Raw genomic sequence first — 20,939 nt, 5'->3', positions numbered from 1 at the left:
GCTCTAACTTTCCTTTCCAGCCTGCACAGAGGTGGGCATACAGGACTCTGCCAGGTGTTTCCTGAGCATGAGCATAGCCCTATACATGTGCCTGGCTTCTAGAATCTCAAGAATATGTTGGAGCTTTTATTTTTTCTTTCTGTTTTTAAATTGAGGTGAAATTCACATAACATACAATTAACCATTCAAAAGTGTACAGTTCAGTGGCATTTAGTGTATTCACGGTGTTGTGCAAGCACCATCTCTCTCTAGTTTCAAAACTTTTTCATCACCCCAGAAAAACACCCTGTGCACATAAATTAATAACTCTCCACTCCACTGTCCTCCTCTCTCCTGATAACCACTAATCTCCTTTCTGTCCCTGTGGAATTGCTTGTTCCAGATACATCATATAAAAAGAGTCATATAATACGTGACATTTTGTGTCTGTCTTCTTTCACTCAGCACACAGTTTTTGAGTTTCATCTAAGTTGTAGTGTGTGTCAGGACCTTGTTCCTTTTTATGGTTGAATAGTATTCCACTGTGTATATATCATGACTTGTTTCTCTCTCTATTCATTGTTGGACATTTGGGTTGTCTCCACCACTTGGCCATCAGGAGTAATGCTCCCATAACCATTGTGTGTAAGTTTTTGTGTGGACATATGTCTTCACTTTTCTGATAGATACCTACAATGGAGTTTCTGGGTCACATGGTAACTCTATGTTCAGTGTTTAATGGCAGCTGCACCATTTTTCATCCCCACCAGCAGGGCATGAGGGTTGCTGTTTCTCTGCAACTTCTCCAACGCTTGTTGTTTTCAGGGTTTTGTTTGTTTGTTTGTTTGTTTTGGTAACAACCATCCTTATGGGTATGAAGTGGAATCTAACTGTGGTTTTGATTTGCATTTCTTAGTGACCAATGATGTTGAATATATTTTTGTGTGCTCATTGGCCATTTGTATATCTTCTTGAGAGAAATATCCATTCAAGTCCTTTGCCCATTTTAGAATATTATTCTAGCTTTTCAAAGCCCCCTATAGACACCTCATCCCCTAGCTTTTCCCCCTACACTTTCTGGTTAGCTTATTGTTTGTCCCAAATCCTCTCAACTGCCTCATGCAGCTCAGCCAATGAGAAATGACATGTGTCTCATGTCAGCCAATGAGAAACACTACAGCCCAGCCAATGGGAAGGGCTGCAGCTCAGCCAACAATACTACAATGGAAAATACTACAGCCCAGCGGATAAGAAATGCTGCAGCATAGCCAATGAGAAGCTGTTGCTGTGCTCAACTGTTACTTTTCCCGAATGGACTTTCCTTTAGAACAGCCCCTCCCTACTCCCCCTTTTTCCCTATAAAAGCAGCTTTCTCTTTTGTTGGATTTGCTTACAGCTTGCCATAGCATGCACATCTAGAATTACAATTCTTTTGGCTATTCCCAAATAAACTCATTTTGAGATGAAATAACAGGCAAATTTGCTTTTTACGTTGACACCTTCTAGATTCTTCTGGCTGGTCTAAAAATTCAATTGACATGAGACACATTAACTGGAGAAAATCAAATTTAACTTCATGTGTATTGGGGCCTCATAAGAAAAATGGTACTGAAAGATGTAACCAAAGCAGGCAGCTTTTATACCTTTTAGACAAAGAAACAATACATTTGCGAAGAACTAACAAGACAAAGGCTTGTACTGTAGGCTGTACAAAGGCTGTAACAAGACAAAGTACTAATTAATGAAGAAACTAAGCAGAGTTTGTTTTGTGAAAATTAATAAAGGGAAACCTCACTTAAAATACAGTCAGGAGGCCAGAAGGGGGAGGTCCCATGCAGTCCCATTCTTAGTCAATTACAGGAAGGGCAGTCAATTACATGCAGAAATGTCCATCGCATCCCAGACAGAAATCTATGACCCCAGCAACTCAGCCAATGAGAAACCATCACCACCCTGAACTCCTGCTTTTCCCCAATGGATTTTTATTTAAAGTAACTACTCCCAATTTCCTTCAATTTCCCTATAAAATAACGTTCCTCTCCTTTGATTGTTGGATTTGCCTATGGTCTTCGAAAGTGCACATATTCTGAATTCCAATTCTTTGGCTCTTTCTGAATAAACTCATTTTGCTGGTAAAGTAACTGGCTGTTTTATTGTTAAGGTTGACACTCCCACTGGTGGGAAGCCTGCAGGAGATCTGACTCAGGGAGCCCACAGTTCACCTTCGGCGAGAAAGCCCCAGTGGTCCCTGCTCTCCTGGAGGAGGAGAAATCCCTGCTCTGACCTGGAACTCAGCTCCCTTCCCTAGTTCTGTCATGGCCTCCAGACGTGTGAGGACTTGGGGGTGCTCCAGGGTAGACCCTGCCCGCAACCAGCTGGGCAGGTGCAGTGGGAGCTGGGGAGGCCACAGCCCTGCATCCGCCCTGTGCAACGGGACCCCAGCTGTGGATCCTCCACACCCCTCAGCCACACCCCTCAGCCACACCCTGTTATCTGCCCCCAAAAGCAGCACCCTAACTCCAGGAGGTGGCCAGTGGGTTGGGGTCTTCTGGGGGAACATAGGAGTGCACGGGGGACACCCCTTATCCCCAGTAGTCCCAAGCATAGAAGCACAAAGAGGGATGGGCCCAGGGAAGGTAGGTCCTGGGGGAAGGGATGCTGACGGACTCACCCCTCTGGGTCCAGGAAGGACTCACTCCGAGGGTAGCAGGGCCACAGCGCCCCCTGCCAACTGACAGGTGGACCCAGTTGGGATGACCCCGACCCCGGCCCTAGAGGACAGGTGGGGCCCACATTCTCCTGTCAGACAGCCATCAAGAAGGGCGCTCAGCCTCGGGCCTAACCCCATCTGAGCTTCGGTGACTTGGGATGAGGCTCCTGCTGGGGGGTGACCCTGTCGTGCACCCCGCGAACAGCCCCTGATCATGACCTTTGAGAAGCTGTGGGTGGGGCAGGAGGCGCCAGGCAGGTGCAACTGCAGGTCAGCTGGAAGGTCCTGGCCACTGACCGCTGGGCTCGCGAGGGCCCCGCAGCGAGCAGCCTTAGTCCTTGGAGCCACACGGCCAGCTCTGGTTCTGAAGGGGTCCTGTGTCACCTGGGGTTGGGCGGGGCTGAGGGTCGTGGCCATGCTGTGGGCGGGGCGGGGCAGGCCGTGTGGGTGGGGCCGGTGGGTGGGCTGGTCGGACAGGCTCAAGGCCGCAGAGATGAGCCATGTTCCCGGAAGGCTTTTCTAAACCGCACTCGGGAGAGTGTGTTTCTTCTCGCTTTGCCTGGAGTGAGCTTGGAGGAAGACGGCCTGCCGGCCTTCTGAAGATGCCCAGTCCGGGTCTGGTCCTGAGGGGCCGAGGGCAGTGAGGACAGATGCGCTCCTGGGTGGAGGATGGTCCAGCCACTGTGTCTATGGGGGCCAGGGTTGGGGTTACTTGACCTGGGTCTGGCTATCCTTAGGCAGGGGACACCGTGAGCCCCTCATCCCTCAGAGTGAGTCTTTCCCAAGCCCAGAGGGGCTGTCTGCCAGTGTTCCCTCCTCCAGGACCCACCTTCCCTGGTCCTGTCCCCCTTGGTGCCCCCGCACATGGGACCCTCAGGGAGAGGGGCACCCGGTGCACTCCCATGGCCCACCCTGGGGACTTTGCCCACCATCAGTCTACTGGCATTAGGACGCTGATTTTCGGGGCACATAACAGGGTGTGGGGGAGATAAGGAGGGGACCCTGGCAGACCCGCCCCTCTGGGCCCCGGAAGGACTCACTCAGAGCAGGAGAAGGGTCAGTAGTGTTCCCTCCCAGCAACCAGTGCAGAGTTGGGTCACGTGATCCCGACGAGGGCCCCTGTGACAAGTGGGGCCACCTCCCCAGAGGGCAGCCATCATGAATGGTGATAGCACAACACTGTCACAGGCAACTGCACTTTATTGAATCCAGGTGTAGACAGGTGTGTCTGCACAAACTGCTGTATAAAAGGGTATGGGCAGGGAGGCAGGGCCAAAGCCCCAGGATGCTGGGCCAGCAGGCTATGGTGGGGACGGGGCCGGGGCAATGGGCAGGTAGAAGTAGCCTCTGCCCTCCTGCAGGCCCTTTATTGTCCCATGAAAATTATCAGGCAGACAACCCCCACGATGAATCCGATGCTCAGAAAGAGGCCCAAGACCAGGGCCCAGATGTTCAGGCACTTGGCGGTGGACGCATAGCTCTGGGCCCCAGTCACGTCGCCCACCATCTTCCGGTCCCTAGACTGGGGGAGAAGACACAGTGAGAGGGACCTGGAGCGGGTGTGGGAGAGCCAGGTGAGGCGACTCAGGTCCTTCCCTGCCTGGTCCCTGCCCAGAGCAGCCTGCACCTGCCCTTCACCCAGATGGGGCCACCCCGTCCCATCCCCTGGAGCCTGAGCAGCACAGTGCCCCGTGGGCCCTCCCAGCTGGGCCTCCATCTCCTTCCTCACAGACTCAGCCTCTCCAGGAGGCCTCAGGCTCCTCCTCCCTCTGCTCTGGCCTCTTCACTGGCTGCTCGCCCCGCAATGGGGCAGCGTTCCCTGTGAGTCCCTTTGTTCCTTCCGAGAGATCCTTGGAGCCCCATCCTGAGTCTGAGGGATGTAATTTCTGGTTTGGTCAGTAGAGGAATTCCCTGGAGTCCTGGGGACAAAGTCAGACCCTGGCCATGGCCGTGCACCTCATGCAGCCCCATTGTGATCTACACACTCAGACACAAGGCCTCCCCACAACCCAGGTGCCATCTGGGTGGGGAACCTAGCAGGTTGACACACTTTCTGGAGATGCGCCATGCACCACCCACCTTCACAGAGTAGGCGAAAGCCACGAAGCCCAGGCAGCACCAGTTCATGAAGATGCTATTGAACAGGGACCAGACGATGTGGTCGGGCACGGAGGTGTCACTGCGGATGTTGATCACGGTGGTCGTCACGGGACCTGAGCTCCGGGGTGCCCCCAGCACGGACACCTCATGCTCCTCCTTGATCATCTCATAGGTTGGGGGGACACCAGTGTGGACGCCACTGACAGAGGTCTGGAAAGTGTGGTTCATGGTGCCGGGATGGAGCGAGCTGTGGTCTGGACAGCTGGATGGTGCTCAGTGGGTCTTCTCTTTCCCCAGTAGTTTCGGTTTCTCTGAAGTTTCCTTTTCCTGGCTTTGGGGTATTGAGAATTGGCTGGACACCAGGAGGGCGGAACAAATGACTGAGTGTCAAATTACACTATGGCAGGGTTGGAGGAAGGGCTGTGATCTAAGGGTGGCTTCCTGTCCCAGTCAGTCAGGTCAGGTCCTGTCTCTGCTGACCCACCTCCTCCTTTAGGGCTGTGGATTGGCCCTGGGGACGTTTCCCCAGCCTGACAGTCACCCATCCTCTCCCCCAGCCCAGCCCCAAGCCTGCTGCAGAACCTCACTGTCCCCAGGCAGGGCCCCCACCAGGCCCTCACTGGGACTCCACACTCCAGGCCCCGAGGGAGTCCCTCCACCCCCACCCCCAGAGCCCACACCTGGGCAGTCCCACGCCTCCTCTCTGAAGTCTCTTGTTCTTTCCTCCTTCTGCCTCCAGGCCGCAGGTGGGGTCTGGGTGTTGCTGTGACACGCTCTTACTTGATACCATCCCTGCTATCAGTTCCCCTACAGTGACCCCAGCAAGTATGAGGTTAAAACTAAAAGCACACATTCCCAGGTCCCTGGGTCTTTAGTTATACTCATGTGTAAACGTCTGTCTCTTTAACCTGTGACTCCCTGGGCTTTACCAACAAATAGAAGTTGCACATTGTTCAAGCCCCGGTGGGCTCGCCCTGGGCTCCCACTAAAGCTGCGGCTCATCACAGGCCCCGGAGCTTCTTTTACAGAGAAACTGACGTCCAGAGAACATCAGGAAACTGAAACCTCCCGGGCCCAACTCCTCAGCTTCCTGACGCCAGAGTGTACCCTCCACCACGGAGACAAACAGCCAGGGACACTCAGCTGAGAAATCCTTTGTCTCCTCTGCTGGGAGCAGCCCCAGACACAGGCCGATGGGAGATGCTGACCAAGAAGACCACCGCCGCCTCCCCTACCTAAAACCCCAAATAAAAACCCCCACCTGTTTCTTAACAGGGAGCTAGCAACTTTTGAGGCACTGGCCCTTGCTGTGCTCCCTCTGCCTGGCAAAGAAAGAAAAGCCTTTCCTTTTTCACTCAAGACCGTGTTCTCGTTATTTGGGTTGGCATTGGGTTAAGAGACTGAACTTTCAGTTACATTTCATGGTTGCAGATCAGGACCCAGCAGTCAGCGTTGCCTGCCCTGAAGGAGCCTTCCCTGCCCTCTCCCCAGGGTCCCCCAGGAACAGGAACACTGGGCGCTCCGTGATGTGAGGAGGCGGCTGTGGTGGGAGACAGGATGACTCCAGGGCATTTGGCAGCAGCTTTAGAGCACGGGGCCAGCATACTAGTGCAGCCCCACCCCCCCTCCTCCCTCTGGTCCCCATCATTTCATGTAGGTGTCATTGGGGTGGTTACAGGATGAAGCTCCAGTGTTGTCAGGATGGCTCCTCGGCTGGCGATCCTGTGCCCCCTTCCCAGGGAGAGGCTCAGGTCAGCTTAGCAGCCAGGACACGGCTCTTTTTAAGACTGAAGGATCCATGTGTTCTCATCGTCTGCAGTCCTTACCTGACAGGACGAGGGTGTGGGCAGCCGATGGCCAAGCCTGCACTGTCCTGTTAGGAGCTGTCGTCTTTGCCTGGAGGCCCAGTTGGGTCAAGGCTCCCAGACCAGCCTCCCTGCGCGCCCCGGGCTCCCACACCAACCAGAAGTCTAAGTCTGCTGCCCTGGGCCTGCTCCAGGTTTCCAGGGTCTGATCATTTCAGTCCCTTCCCTGGAGTCCCCTCAACTGTGTGTGTGGGATCAGAATTTACTACCCCAAAATGTGTCTCTTTGCCTTGATTTTTTTTAAGAACAAAAGATTCTGAAAGAAATGTTGACCTTCCCCCTAACTGCCTAAAAGAATTTAAGATAGAAAAGCTGGTTCCAGGAAGGAGCTAATGCCATGAGACAACTATGGTAAAATGTAAGATGGGTGTAGAAAGGCACCAGCAAGCCCATTTTAACAAAGTTCTGTCTCTCAGGTCACGTTGTCCATCGATGGCCCAGCAAACACGTGCTTAAGAAACATTTGCATTTCCATCTCCATGTAAATTGTCCTCCTCCCCTCTGCAGTTCCAAATTACTACCCCAAACATCCTCCTCGGTCTTTCTGCAGTAGGTACTCTGTACAGCACACACAATCCCCAACCCCACGGCACCTCCCAACTAGGTTTGAATCTGGCTGCAAGGGACCCAAAACTCAGCTAAAGCTGTTAATGTGCATACAAGATGAGGTTTTATCTTTTGTCCTGTTCTGTGTCTTGAGAGCTTGGCTCTGTGACTTTTCTGGTCTCTGCCATCTGGAGGATGCTAGCACCAGAGTGCAGCTTGGCAGGCAGTGCTATAGACTGAGGTTCTGAGATGCACTTTCTTTGTCCAGCTGTGTCAGCTCTCAGGGAGTTTCTCATAAGGGGTCCCAGTTGCCATCATTAGCGATCTTTGCCATCTCAACCTTCGTCTCTTGTTGATGCTGGCACTTACCGTCTGTGCAATGAAGGCCTTTGCTTTCTTAGACTATTTTTGGGAGTGAACTTTCTGGATCTTGTGAGGGCTGCTTTTGTAGTCTCTTTTGGGGGTGGCTTATGCATCCACGGTAAGCCATAAAAAAGCCTTATTGGTTTGAGTTGCTATTAAGATCCTACTTGTCACTGCAGCCAGACGATGGATCATTTAAAATGGAAAAAACTTCTACATAGGAAAAAAATTTGGAGAGCTCTTGTCGTAACTGTTCTATTTGTACCTCTGAAAAGACAAAATTAAAAAGGAACTACACAAAAATGACCAGCCTTAAGACCCTGACTCAAGCTACAATTAAATTGAGAAAATGTAAAACTATAAGTGTTGATAAGATTATAAAAGTTGCAATGTTTGAGCTAATTTCATATAAAGACGTTATATCAACTTGGCCTGAGCATGTTTGGAAAACGTCTGGCTGGAAGCTTCCCCTATCCGATATTATAAGGCCAAGACCTATTGATAAAGTCCTGACAAAAGCTATGATTAGGGTATAAGAGTCGATGGAATTAAGTGATTATATCTCCTGTATGTGGTTGTGTTATAGATGTTTTGTGGGGATCGACACTGTGTCTCACTGGGGACTGTTTCCCTTGTCTGATTGTAAGACAGTGTACAAACCTGCCCTTCAGACAAGGCTAATGAAACATACTAAAGGGAAGTCAATAGGGTTGCCTGAGCCCACACAGCATGAGATAAAAACTAAAGGCTAATAAAGATAGTAAAAGCCCATCCCCCACCAAGGTAAATTGGTCTAGGGTTGAACTGTACACTTGGAAAGAGGGTCTTTGTCAGATCCTTAGTGTAGACTTTTAAAGGTGTGATACACTGTGTTAAACATTTAAAACAATAGCTGCGGAGCCTTTGTGTACGTGTGTCTATATGCACATTATATACGTGTGATGTTTTACCTCTGGATGGTATGGCCAAAAGTAAGAGCTCTGTTTAATTGGCTTCAAGTAAGAGCTTACATCAATTACTTCTAAATATAATGGAAACTAACCCAAATGTCGTTCAAGTGAACGTGATATAACATAATCTTTGGTAAGTGAAAGCTTGCTTTAATTTGTTGGTTTGATTACAATAGACACGTCTTCAAACTTATCAACATTGGAGGTGATGCAGACGTGCAGCCTGGGTTTACTAGTCAAATAAGCTCATGTCCATGTTACAAATTTGCCGGCAAAATAATAACTTAAAGTGATAAGCTGATTTTGTCCAATGTCTCATGAAGGTTTTGTAGGGAATCTAAACATAATTATTGGACACAAGTAAACTAAATAGATGTAAGTAAGATAAAAGCTTTTGGGTGAACTTTTTAACAATAATTATGTATTATGGGGTATATACTTAACAACCTTGTGGTAACCTGAAACTTTGAAGTTTTGCTAGGTTTAATTGAATGATTGAAAATTTATTGAATATCTAGATCATTTCCAAATAAGATAAAATCTTAGACATTAATTACTAAATGTAGGTATGTCTACTTTTGGCTTCTTATTACAGAGAAACCAAAAGATATTTGGGTCTATTAGTAAACATGTCTTGTGCTTCATTAAAAAGATGGTACTATGAAGTAGGATGTCACTAGACATTAGAAAAGCTATCTATAAATTTTCCAGGTCAAGAATGCAAATGTAAAATACGCTTTATAATTGTTTCTTAGTTTTCACCAAAAATTAAAGTTTCTAAGGGTTAAAAATTCTAATTAATATATGTGATTAAAGCTACTAAAATTAATAGAGGAAATATCTTTGTATTCAAGGAAAGTAAGCTGTATGTTTTCAGTAAAGAAGTTATAAGAAATAAAGATATTTTGGTTTGTTCAAAAAGGTTATAGGAGGTTTATGGAAGAGAAACTCTGAGAAAGGAATTTTGTACGTGGTCAACTTGGCTAAGATTAAAATGAATCCGATTAAGTGAATGAATTTTAAGATCAAAAGCAAGCTGATGCAAAAATAGAATTTCTTTTTTCTCTCTCACTTAAAAGGATCATTTTCTTAAACGTTTAGTCTGCTCTTGATAAAGACATTATGAAGATTTTTCTTTGAGTAACCTACCAGGAGGGCACAGATTTTATGTTTTATAAAAATAAATTTCTAGTCTTTAATAAATAAATATAAATATAAATAAATGAATAATAAATATCAGGTCTTTAATCACAGGACAGCCATTTAATTTTCTGCCTGAAAATCTTTAATTTTCACCAAGGTAAATGGATAGCTAAGCATTGTTTCATAGGGACCTACCATATTGTGTGGGTAAATGTTATGGATATAAGTGGTTTAAACATTATATAACATTCCTAAAATTCTGATCTGCCCTGGTTGTCAGTCATAATTCTAGTCCTACTTTTGCAAATAGATTTCATCTTCAGAGAGATTCATATAAAGGACTCTGACACTCTGGAATACAAGTTTCTGATAAACTTTCAAATCACAAAACTGAATGAGGTAAGAAATTACAGAAATCTAACAGAAAAACTGATAACTTCATGAAATTGCTAACAGAAAATCAAGAGTTTATCAGATGGGACTAAATGAAGTGATGAAGATGATTATAATTCTTATAACATTTTGTTTGAAATATTGCTCATTTTTAATGTTTTGTTCTTTCAGATTTAAGGATACCTTTTTCTCTTTCCTCTTAAGCTAACTATAACTTATAACAATTTGGTAAATTATACTTTCATAAGCAGAATTTAAGCATTTATCTTTTTCTCCCTATCTGATCCTTCCAAAATTTGAAAACTCTTGGTGTGTAAATCTTCTTATTTTAATGTCAATATAGGTGTTGATATAAGTTCAATAAGAATCTGTTCTACTTATAACAACACTATTGAAAATATTGGTTATATTACCAAAGCTTTGACTGGAATGTCATATTTGAGAGACGTAGTCATGAACTCTGATATGACTGACCAATAAGAAACAAAGTTTGGGGGTTGGTCAGTAGCATAGTGGTTGGGTTCATGTGCTCTGCTTTGGCAGCCCGGGGTTCATGGGTTTGGATCCCAGGTGTGGACCTACACACTGCTCATCAAACCACATTGTGGTAGCATCCCACATACAGAAAATAGAGGAAGACCAGCACAAATGTAAGGAGAGCAACCATCTCCCTCAGGCAAAAAGGAAAGATTTGCAACAGATGTTAGCTCAGGGTCAATCTTCCTTGCCAAGAAAAGAAGAAAGAAAGAAGGAAGGAAGGGAGGGAGGGATGAATGCAGGAAGAAAAAGAAGGAAAGAAAGAAAGAGAGAAAGAAAGAAAGAAAGAAAGAAAGAAAGAAAGAAAGAAAGGAAGGAAGGAAGGAAGGAAGGAAGGAAGGAAGGAAGGAAGGAAGGAAGGAAGAAATAAAGAAGGGAAGAAGGAAGCAAGGAAGGAAGGAAGGACAAAGATTGGAATTTATGGAATAAAGCCACCTGGAAATCTTGGCCTGGCACCTTGCTTGCAGGGTTTGAGGCAAGCTTACCAGGTGAGTAAAGAAGGACACTTCTCTGGCAGGCACAAGGAACCTCAGGATATTTTGGGGAACCTCAACAGAAGAAAGGAATTCACTCAAATCTATAGGTATTGCAAGCAGAGTCTGATAACAAGTCCTTGGCTCGGTTTTCCTGGCCTTGAGAGGTCTATAAAGTTCTATCTGAGATTCCTGATACAACGTTGCAGCAAAAGAGGCTTAAAAGAGCCTCTATGATCAACTGGTTTGAGAAGATTAGGTATTAAATCTTCTTTGAATGTTTGGTAGAAGTCTGCTGAGAAGCCATCTGGTCCTGGGTGGTTGCGCTTTGGGAGGTTTTCTTTATTGCTGTATCCATCTCTTTATTTGCGATTGGTCTTTTCAAATTCTCTATTTCATCTTGGTTCAGTTTTGGGAGGTTGTAAGAGTTTAAGAATCTATCCATTTCTTCTAGATTGTCCAAATCACTGGCATATAGTTTTCCATAGTATTCTCTTATAATCCTTTGTATCTCTGTGGTATCCATTGTAATTTCTCCTCTTTCGTTTCTAATTTTATTTATTTGAGGCTTCTCTCTTTGTTTCTCAGTGAGTCTGGCTAAAGGTTTGTCAATTTTGTTTATCTTCTCAAAGAACTGGCTCTTAGTTTCATTGAGCCTTTCTACTATTTGTTTGGTTTCTATTTCATTTATCTCTGCTCTAATTTTTATTATTTCCTTCCTTATGCTGACTTTGGGCTCTGTTTGTTCTGCTTTTTCTAGTTCTGTTAGGTGTAGTTTAAGATTGCTTATGTGAGATTTTTCTTGTTGCTAAGGTGGGCCTGTATTGCTATGAATTTCCCTCTTAGGACCGCTTTTGCTGCCTCCCATATGAGTTGGCATGGTGTATTTTCACTTTCATTTGTCTCCAGATATTGTTTGATTTCCCCTTTAATTTCTTCAAGGATGCGTTGGCTGTTCAGTAGCATGTTGTTTAGTCTCCACATACTTGTCACTTTCCCAGCTTTGTTCTTGTAGTTGATTTCTAGTTTCACAGTATAATGGTCGTAAAAGATGCTTGATATGATTTCGATCTTCTTAAGTTTATTGAGGCTTGCCTTGTTTCCCACCATATGGTCTATCTTTGAGAACGTTCTACGTGCACTTGACAAGAATGTATAATCTGCTGTTTTGGGATGGAATGTTCCATATATATCTATGAAGTCCATCTGGTCTAGTTTTTTGCTTAATTCCGCTAGTTCCCTGTTGACTTTCTGTCCATGTGATCTATCCATTGATGTAAGTGGGATGTTAAGGTCCCCTTCTATTATTGTGCTGCTGTTAATATCTCCTTTTCGGCCTATTAATGGTTGCTTTATGTACTTTGGTGCTCCTGCGTTAGGTGTATATATATTTATGTGCTATGTCGTCTTGGTGGAATGTCCCTTTTATCACTATATACTGTGCCTCTTTGACTCTCATTGCCTTTTTCATCTTGAAGTCTACTTTCTCTGATATAAGTACAGTAACATCTCCTTTCTTGTTTTTGCCATTAGTATAGAGTATCATCTTCCTTCTCTTTACCCTGAGCCTGTGTTTGTCTGTAAAGCTGAGATGTGTTGCCTGGAGGCAGCATATTGTTGGGTCTTCTTTTTTAATCCATCTTGTCACTCTGAGCCTTTTGATTGGAGACTTCAATCCATCTACATTTAGAGTGATTATTGATATATGAGAGCTAATACTGCCATTTTATCACTTGTTTGCTGGTTGTTCTGTATTTCCCTTGTTTCTCAGCCCATGCATTTCAGACTGCCAATCCAGTTTGGAAGTTGTCTATGATGGTTTTCTCAGTATTTATCATTTGTGTGTCTGTTCTGATTTTTTGTTTAGTGGTTACTGTGAGGTTTTTATAAAAGATCTTATAGATGAGATAGTCCATTTTCTGATACCCTCTCATTCCCTTAGCCTAAGTAGTTTCCATCTCTTTCCTCTTCCCCATCTAGGTTATTATTGTCAAGACTTATTCTGTTTTCTGTGGTGACTTTGAAGTTATTATAGTTATTCTTGATGTTGTCCTTCCATTTATCTTTTATGTTTTAATTAAGTGTTTGCTAACCTGTTATCATAGACAGTCTACACCCAGTCTTGATTTGGTTGGCCCCTTTCAGGTATTGGTTCCCTTTTTTCAATCCAGATTGCAATTCCTATTTCTGTTACTCCTTAGAATTCTTGTATTATTTGTAATATTCAAACCAGTCACTGTTTTCTCTACTCAGTGTTGTGAAACCGGCATACAGGCTGGAGCAAAGAGTGCTCAGCAACTTGAGGGGGTCGATCGATCTTACCAGCCTGGATGAATTTCCTTTTCTGAGAAAGACCATGCCTAAGAACTCACTTTAAAAACGACTCTTTTCAAATATTGAATGCTCATCATTGTTATTGTACCCGTTCTATAATTTTAAACAATGTGAGAATGAAGATTCCTGTAAAAACACAGGTGCAATGTTTGTGTGACAATCTAAAATTACTTGAAAAATTATATTGCCTATGAAATGCTTCCTCCATTAATATGTATACCTCTATGCTTGCCCACGATATCCAACTATTTCCCCCCACCGTGGACAACTGGGCAAATCAACAATATAAAAGCCTACCACTGCCGGACATGACAGACCTGGGGCAGGCAGCACCCACCCTGGCACGAAAGACAATGTTTTGATCATCAATGCCTTCTTGGAACGATTAGAGATCAAAAGGGGTGAAATGATGAATGAATGACAAGCGAAAGGATATATTAGACTATATAAAGGAGCCATTTGGTTTAAAACTAATTTGGCCTGATGTGGCCTGTTGAGCAGACATTGTACATCTGCTTTAAACATTCACAGTGCCCCCAAAGACAGGAACAATGTCCTTAAAGGTAGGGCTATATCTTCGCCCCATATTGCCATTTCCTTGAGGATAAGCATCTCTTCTTGGGAACTAAGGATTAATTACTGACGTGTAGCACTTGCCTTGTGTTGACTGACCTGCTGTGCTAGCTCAGCAATCTCGTGACTGTTGTAAAACGGACCTTGCTATCATGTGATCGCTGCTCTTTGTTCCAAGATGGTGTATAACGGCCCTGTACACCCCATTTCTTTAGGTGTCCTTCCTTCCTTGGGGACAGAAGGTCTCATACTATAGTCCTCAGACCTGGCTCTTAACAACCTTATGCCAAATTTTGATTTATAGATTGATAATGGATTATTTGCATTGATGTGTGCAACGTCAGCTCAGGCAGGTGGGAGAGCCTTCTGGGTCAGTGTGGGTGCAGAAGGAACACAGAACCACACCAGGTATTTCCACAGGGAGGTTCGGACCTAGGAACACGTGACAGGGAGCCCTTATTTAGGGGCAGCCCAGGGGTGGTAACTGCAGGAAGCGGCTGACACCCTTGAGGGGAACCAAGGGAAGGGGCTGAAGTGATCAGAACCTGGAAACCTGGAGGAGGCCCCAGGGCAAGAGACCCAGACCTCTGGGTGGTGTGCGAGCCAGTTGGGGCACCGGGAGGCTGGTCTGGGACCCTCAACCCCAGTGGATCTCTCTCTCTCTCTACCCATGACCTTGTTGCATGGCCCTGGGTGTGCCTTGTAGACTCCAGGACTTGTAAGTAATAAACTGTTTTTTTCTTCCACATGTTTCCTGAGGCTTATTGCTGAAGGGCCTCTTGCAATCATAGTAAGAACCACAAGGGCAGGTCCAGCTGTAAGACTGGTTTAGAAAGGGGAGATTGACCCAATGTGAGGATGTGCCAACTACCATTTATTTCTACTCCAGTTCCCATTCAGGGAGTGGGGAATGCCTGCTGCGAGGGGGCAAGGCCCCCCCTGAGAGTTTGATTGTGCCTGGGGCCCCCGATTCCTTGGCCCCCATGTGCCCCACGTGAAAGAGGGGCCAGGATGATGCTTTGCCTGTCGAGATGATGACCTGGGCCCTGAGTCCAACACTCCTACCATGTCTTGATGCCCTTCTCCTCAGGGTCCATCACCAAGGACCAGCCATGTGCTCCTCTGAGGGCAGCCCGAGGGATGGGCCTTTGCACACAGCCGTGATGTGACAGCGTCCTTCCCCCTGAGGGCTCTACCCTCATTCAGTTGTGGGGTCAGGTCTGAAGACCAGTTCACCACAGAGGCCCAGGGTAACAAGTTGTATTGAGCTCTTGCATCAGTTTCCTGGTCTGCCATCCTTGCTTCCTCGGCTGGGGGAGGCTGAGGGGCATCCTGTTGTCTGTCCTTCTATTTCACCCCCAGGGACACAGTCTATGAATGTCTCTAGGACCCTCTGCTGGTCAGGTCCTGTGGCTGCCACTCTCACGTTCTGGGAGGAGATCACTGATCCCCTGGCCTCCAGGCTCCACTGGCACTGCCCTGCTTCCCTGTGGGCATCTCCCAGAATCAGTCCTGGGGCAGAGGAGGCCACCATTTCCTGCACGGAGTGATGGCCCTCACCCTCCACCTGGCGAGTGGGGTGTCCCCAGCCCTCCTGCCGGGCAGCATTACATGCTCTAGCCTGGAAGTCGGGATGGAAGCCCAGGCAGGACAGTGAGAGATGAGGCACTCGCCCTGAGGAGGCGCCAGGAAACGTGGGAAAGCGAGGCCCCACTAGGTGAGGAGGACACAGGAGATGTGCTGCCAGGTGGTGGAGGTGGGACCGAGAGGCTCAGGGTGTGGACGTGCTGACAGAGGGTTTGTCAGATGCGGGAAGGTCTGACTGGCCCTGTCTGCCGGGCCTGGGTCGGGGTCGCCTGAGTGGGGTCTTGGCTGTCCGTCGGCAGGAGACCCCCCCCAGGTCCCTCCCCACTCAGAGTAAGTCCCTCTCAGACCCAGAGGGGTGGGTCTGGCAGTGTTTCCTCCCCCAGGCCCTACCGTCCCTTGGCTGTCCCCCTTCCTGCTCCCACACAGAGGGCGATGGGGAAAGGGGGTGTGCCTCGTGCACACTCACGTCCCACCCCGAGGACCCCAACCTGCCAGCTACCTCCTGGAGCTGGGGTGCTGCTTTTTTTTTTTTTTTTTTTTTTTAAGATTTTATTTTTTCCTTTTTCTCCCCAAAGCCCCCCGGTACATAGTTGTATATTCTTTGTTGTGGGTCCTTCTAGTTGTGGCATGTGGGACGCTGCCTCAGCGTGGTTTGATGAGCAGTGTCATGTCCTCGCCCAGGATTCCAACCAACGAAACACTGGGCCGCCTGCAGCGGAGCACGCGAACCCAACCACTCGGCCACGGGGCCAACCCCAACTGGGGTACTGCTTTTGGAGTCAGATAACAGGATGTGGCTGAGGGGTGTGGAGGATCCACAGCTGGGGTCCCGGTGCACAAGGAGGATGAGGGGCTGTGGCCTCCCCAGCCCTCACTGCACCTGCCCAGCTGGTTGTGGGCAAGGTCTGCCCTGGGGCATCCCCAAGAGCCCACACATCCAGGGGCCATCGTGGAACCAGGTAAGGGAGCAGATCTCCTGGTCAGGGCACGGTTTTGTTCAGGTAGTTGGCCAGGACTAGAAAGGGCTTAACGCTGAGGATGGCTGCTCCTCACTTCTCCAGCTGGCCCCTGTCCCTCCTGAGGACACTGGTGACCCCACCCCTCACCTGCAGAGGAGCAAGGACACCAGGACAGAGCCTGGTGGGCTGGACGAGGCAACAGCAGGATGCAGCAGCAGCTGGATCGCCCAGGGTGGGCTGGGAGGGCTGCGGCTCCATCAGCCTCGCCCACAGATACAAAACCCATGACTTCCCACAGGGTCTGAGTGCCCGCATTGACACAGCACCGCTGCTCCCAGTCAGCTGAGAGGGCAGGTGGGAGTGGGGACTTGCATCAGTGTGCTCTTGCATCAGGGTGCAGACATTGGGGAAGGAGGGACCCCCGTCCTAGGAGCCTGATGTACCCGTGGCTCCCAGCAGGAGGCCAGAAACCCAGAAAACCTGAGGACATACCCCGCCCCCCAGAGAAGCACAGCAGGTGGGCAGGGAGGAGGTGGCTCCGTCTCAGGGGCAGCTGGGGACTCTCCACAGGCCCCCCCAGGGACATCACTGCACCATCACATGCCAGTGAACTTTATTGAATCCAGGTGTAGACAGGTATGTCTGTACATGGTGCTGTGGAAAGGCGTGGGGTGAGGGGTCAGGGCCAACAGCCCAGGATGCTGGGCCAGCAGTGTGAGGTGGGGAAGGGCTTGGGCCATGGATAGCTAGGAGTAGCCTCTCTGTTGACTCTTAATCTGGAAGAAAATGAAACCAATGGTACTGGCATAAACAGCGATGACAACGATGGTCAGAACCACGCCCAAGACCAGGGCAGCGATGTTCAGGCTCCTGGCAGTGGACGCGTAGCTCCGGGCCCCAGTCATGTCACCCACCATCTTCCGGTCCCTAGACTGGGGGAGAAGACACAGTGAGAGGGACCTGGAGGGGGTCTGGGAGAGCCAGGTGAGGTGACTCACGTCCTTCCCTGCCTGGTCCCTGCCCAGAGCAGCCTGCACCTGCTGTTCACCCAGATGGGGGCCACCCCGTCCCGTCCCCTGGAGCCTGAGCAGCACAGTGCCCCGTGGGCCCTCCCAGCTGGGCCTCCATCTCCTTCCTCACAGACTCAGCCTCTCCAGGAGGCCTCAGGCTCCTCCTCCCTCTGCTCTGGCCTCTTCACTGGCTGCTCGCCCCGCAATGGGGCAGCGTTCCCTGTGAGTCCCTTTGTTCCTTCTGAGAGATCCTCGGAGCCCCATCCTGAGTCTGAGGGATGTAATTTCTCGTTTGATCAGTAGGGGAATTCTCTGGAGTCCTGGGGACAAAGCCAGACCGTGGCCATGGCCGTGCACCTCATGCAGCCTCATTGTGATCTATGCGCGCACCCCCCCCCCCACACACACACACAAGGCCTCCGATACCCCAGGTGCCATCTGGGTAGGGACCTAGCCGGCAGACACACACTTTCTGGGGAATCCCCCACGCACGCACCCACCTTCACGGAGAAGGCAAATGCCACGAAGCCCAGGCAGCACCAGTTCATGAAGAGCGTGTTGAACAGGGACCAGATGACATGGTCGCGCATGGGGGGCTCGCTGTGGATGTTGATCACGGTGGTTGTCATGGGAGCTGAGCCTTGGGGTGCCCCCATCATAACCACCCCTTTCTCGTCCCCGGACATGTCTTATGTTATGGGACACTGATCTGGAAGCCAGTGAAGAAGGGCCGGAAAGTGTGGTCACGATGTGGAGCTATGATCATTTGTGCAGTGAGGACCGGATGCAGGAGGATGGTCCTTGGTGTAGCTCAGCCCCCATCTCGGGGTCCCCTTTCCACATCTCAACTCAGTAGTTCTGCTTTCTCAGAAGCTTCTATTTCATGGTCTTTCGTAAATTGGTGAATTGGCTGGAACTAGGAAGGTGGAACAAATGACTGAGTCTCAAGTTACTCTCAGGCAGGGTTGGAGGAAGGGCTGTGGTCTAAGGGGGGCTTCCTGTCCCAGGCAGTCAGGTCAGGTCCTGTCTCTGCTGACCCACCTCCTCCTTTAGGGCTGTGGATTGGCCCTGGGGACGTTTCCCCAGCCTGACAGTCACCCATCCTCTCCCCCAGCCCAGCCCCAAGCCTGCTGCAGAACCTCACTGTCCCCAGGCAGGGCCCCCACCAGGCCCTCATTGGGACTCCACACTCCAGGCCCCGAGGGAGTCCCTCCGCCCCCACTCCCAGAGCCCAAACCTGGGCAGTCCCACGCCTCCTCTCTGAAGTCTCTTGTTCTTTCCTCCTTCTGCCTCCAGGCCGCAGGTGGGGTCTGGGTGTTGCTGTGACACGCTCTTACTTGATACCATCCCTGCTATCAGTTCCCCTACAGTGACCCCAGCATGCATGGGGTTAAAACTAAAAGCACACATTCCCAGGTCGCTGGGTCTTTAGTTATACTCATGTGTAAATGTCTGTCTCTTTAACCTGTGACTCCCTGGGCTTTACCAACAAATAGAAGTTGCACATTGTTCAAGCCCCGGTGGGCTCGCCCTGGGCTCCCACTAAAGCTGCGGCTCATCACAGGCCTTCGAGGTTCTTTTACAGAGAAACTGACGTCCAGAGAACATCAGGAAACTGAAACCTCCCGGGCCCAACTCCTCAGCTTCCTGATGCCTGAGTGTACCCTCCACCACGGAGACAAACAGCCAGGGACACTCAGCTGAGAAATCCCTTGTCTGCTCTGTTGGGAGCAGCCCCAGAAACAGGCTGCAGGTGGCCCAGGGTGTCGTTGGTTCGAATCCTGGGCGGGGACATGACACTGCTCGTTGAACCACGCTGAGTCGGCGTCCCACATACCACAACTAGAAGGACCCATAATGAAGAATATACAACTATGTACTGGGGGGCTTTGGGGAGAAAAAGGCCAAAATAAAATCTTTTAAAAAAAAAAAAAGGAAAATGTACAAGGCAAATGAAAACAGGATTGAAACAAAAAAACAACCCACTAACTGGGAAAAAATATTTGCAAGTCATATATCTGACAAAGGCTTAATATCCTTAATATATAAAGAACTCTCACAACTCAATCACAAAACATCAAACAACCCAATCAAAAAATGGGCTGGAGACATGAACAGACATTTCTCCAAAGAAGATATACTGATGGCCAATAGGCACATGAAAAGATGCTCATCATCGCTGATCATCAGGGAAATGCAAATCAAAACTACACTAAGATATCACCTTACACCCGTTAGAATGACAAAAATATCTAAAACTAATAGCAACAAATGTTGGAGAGGTTGCGGAGAAAAAGGAACCCTCATACACTGCTGGTGGGAATGCAAACTGGTGCAGCCACTATGGAAAACAGTATGGAGATTCCTCAAAAAACTAAAAATAGAACTACCATACAATCCAGCCATCCCACTACTGGGTATCTATCCAAAGAGCCTGAAGTCAGCAATCCCAAAAGTCCTGTGCACCCCAATGTTTATTGCAGCACTGTTTACAATAGCCAAGACGTGGAAGCAACCTACGTGCCCATCAACAGACGAATGGATAAAGAAGATGTGGTACATATATACAATGGAATACTACTCAGCTGCAAAACAGAACAAAATTATTCCATTTGCAATAACATGGATGGACCTTGAGAGAATTATGTTAAGTGAAATAAGCCAGCAAGAGAAAGATAATCTGTGTATGACTCCACTCATATGAGGAATTTAAATCTATGGACCAAGAACAGTTTAGTGGATACCAGGGGAAAGGTGGGGTGGGGGGTGGGCACAAAGGGTGAAGTGGTGCACCTACAACATGACTGACAAACATTAATGTACAATTGAAATTTCACAAGATTGTAACCTATCAATAACTCAATAAAAAAAAAAGGAAAATGTAAAACTATAAGGGTTGATATGATTATAAAAGTTGCAATGTTTGAGCTAATTTCATATAAAGACGTTATATCAACTTGGCCTGAGCATGTTTGGAAAACGTCTGGCTGGAAGCTTCCCCTATCCGATATTATAAGGCCAAGACCTATTGATAAAGTCCTGACAAAAGCTATGATTAGGGTATAAGAGTCGATGGAATTAAGTGATTATATCTCCTGTATGTGGTTGTGTTATAGATGTTTTGTGGGGATCGACACTGTGTCTCACTGGGGACTGTTTCCCTTGTCTGATTGTAAGACAGTGTACAAACCTGCCCTTCAGACAAGGCTAATGAAACATACTAAAGGGAAGTCAATAGGGTTGCCTGAGCCCACACAGCATGAGATAAAAACTAAAGGCTAATAAAGATAGTAAAAGCCCATCCCCCACCAAGGTAAATTGGTCTAGGGTTGAACTGTACACTTGGAAAGAGGGTCTTTGTCAGATCCTTAGTGTAGACTTTTAAAGGTGTGATACACTGTGTTAAACATTTAAAAC

At 48.1% G+C, this 20,939-nt stretch overlaps 2 protein-coding genes across 2 annotated transcripts; both read right to left on the bottom strand.

The window, feature by feature from the left end:
* Window positions 1–3,871: 3,871 nt before the first annotated feature.
* Window positions 3,872–5,340, bottom strand: LOC100050637 (interferon-induced transmembrane protein 3). The gene is made up of 2 exons (XM_001488621.5): window positions 4,769–5,340; window positions 3,872–4,211 (listed from the first exon to the last, which is right to left on the bottom strand). The coding sequence occupies exons 1-2, from the start codon at window positions 5,015–5,017 to the stop codon at window positions 4,056–4,058; spliced, it is 405 nt and encodes a 134-aa protein (XP_001488671.1). The 5' UTR covers window positions 5,018–5,340; the 3' UTR covers window positions 3,872–4,055.
* Window positions 5,341–17,108: 11,768 nt separating this feature from the next.
* Window positions 17,109–18,290, bottom strand: LOC100050560 (interferon-induced transmembrane protein 1). Its single transcript, XM_001488605.5, has 2 exons — window positions 18,023–18,290; window positions 17,109–17,444 (listed from the first exon to the last, which is right to left on the bottom strand). Exons 1-2 carry the CDS (start codon window positions 18,206–18,208, stop codon window positions 17,259–17,261), a joined length of 372 nt encoding a protein of 123 aa, XP_001488655.2. The 5' UTR covers window positions 18,209–18,290; the 3' UTR covers window positions 17,109–17,258.
* Between the last annotated feature and the right edge of the window lie 2,649 nt (window positions 18,291–20,939).

The sequence above is a fragment of the Equus caballus genome, chromosome 12 (assembly GCF_041296265.1).
Source record: "Equus caballus isolate H_3958 breed thoroughbred chromosome 12, TB-T2T, whole genome shotgun sequence".
Classification (NCBI taxonomy): Eukaryota; Metazoa; Chordata; class Mammalia; order Perissodactyla; family Equidae; genus Equus; species Equus caballus.
Note: the sequence above shows the minus strand (reverse complement) of the source record. Positions and strands in the feature narration are given on the sequence as shown.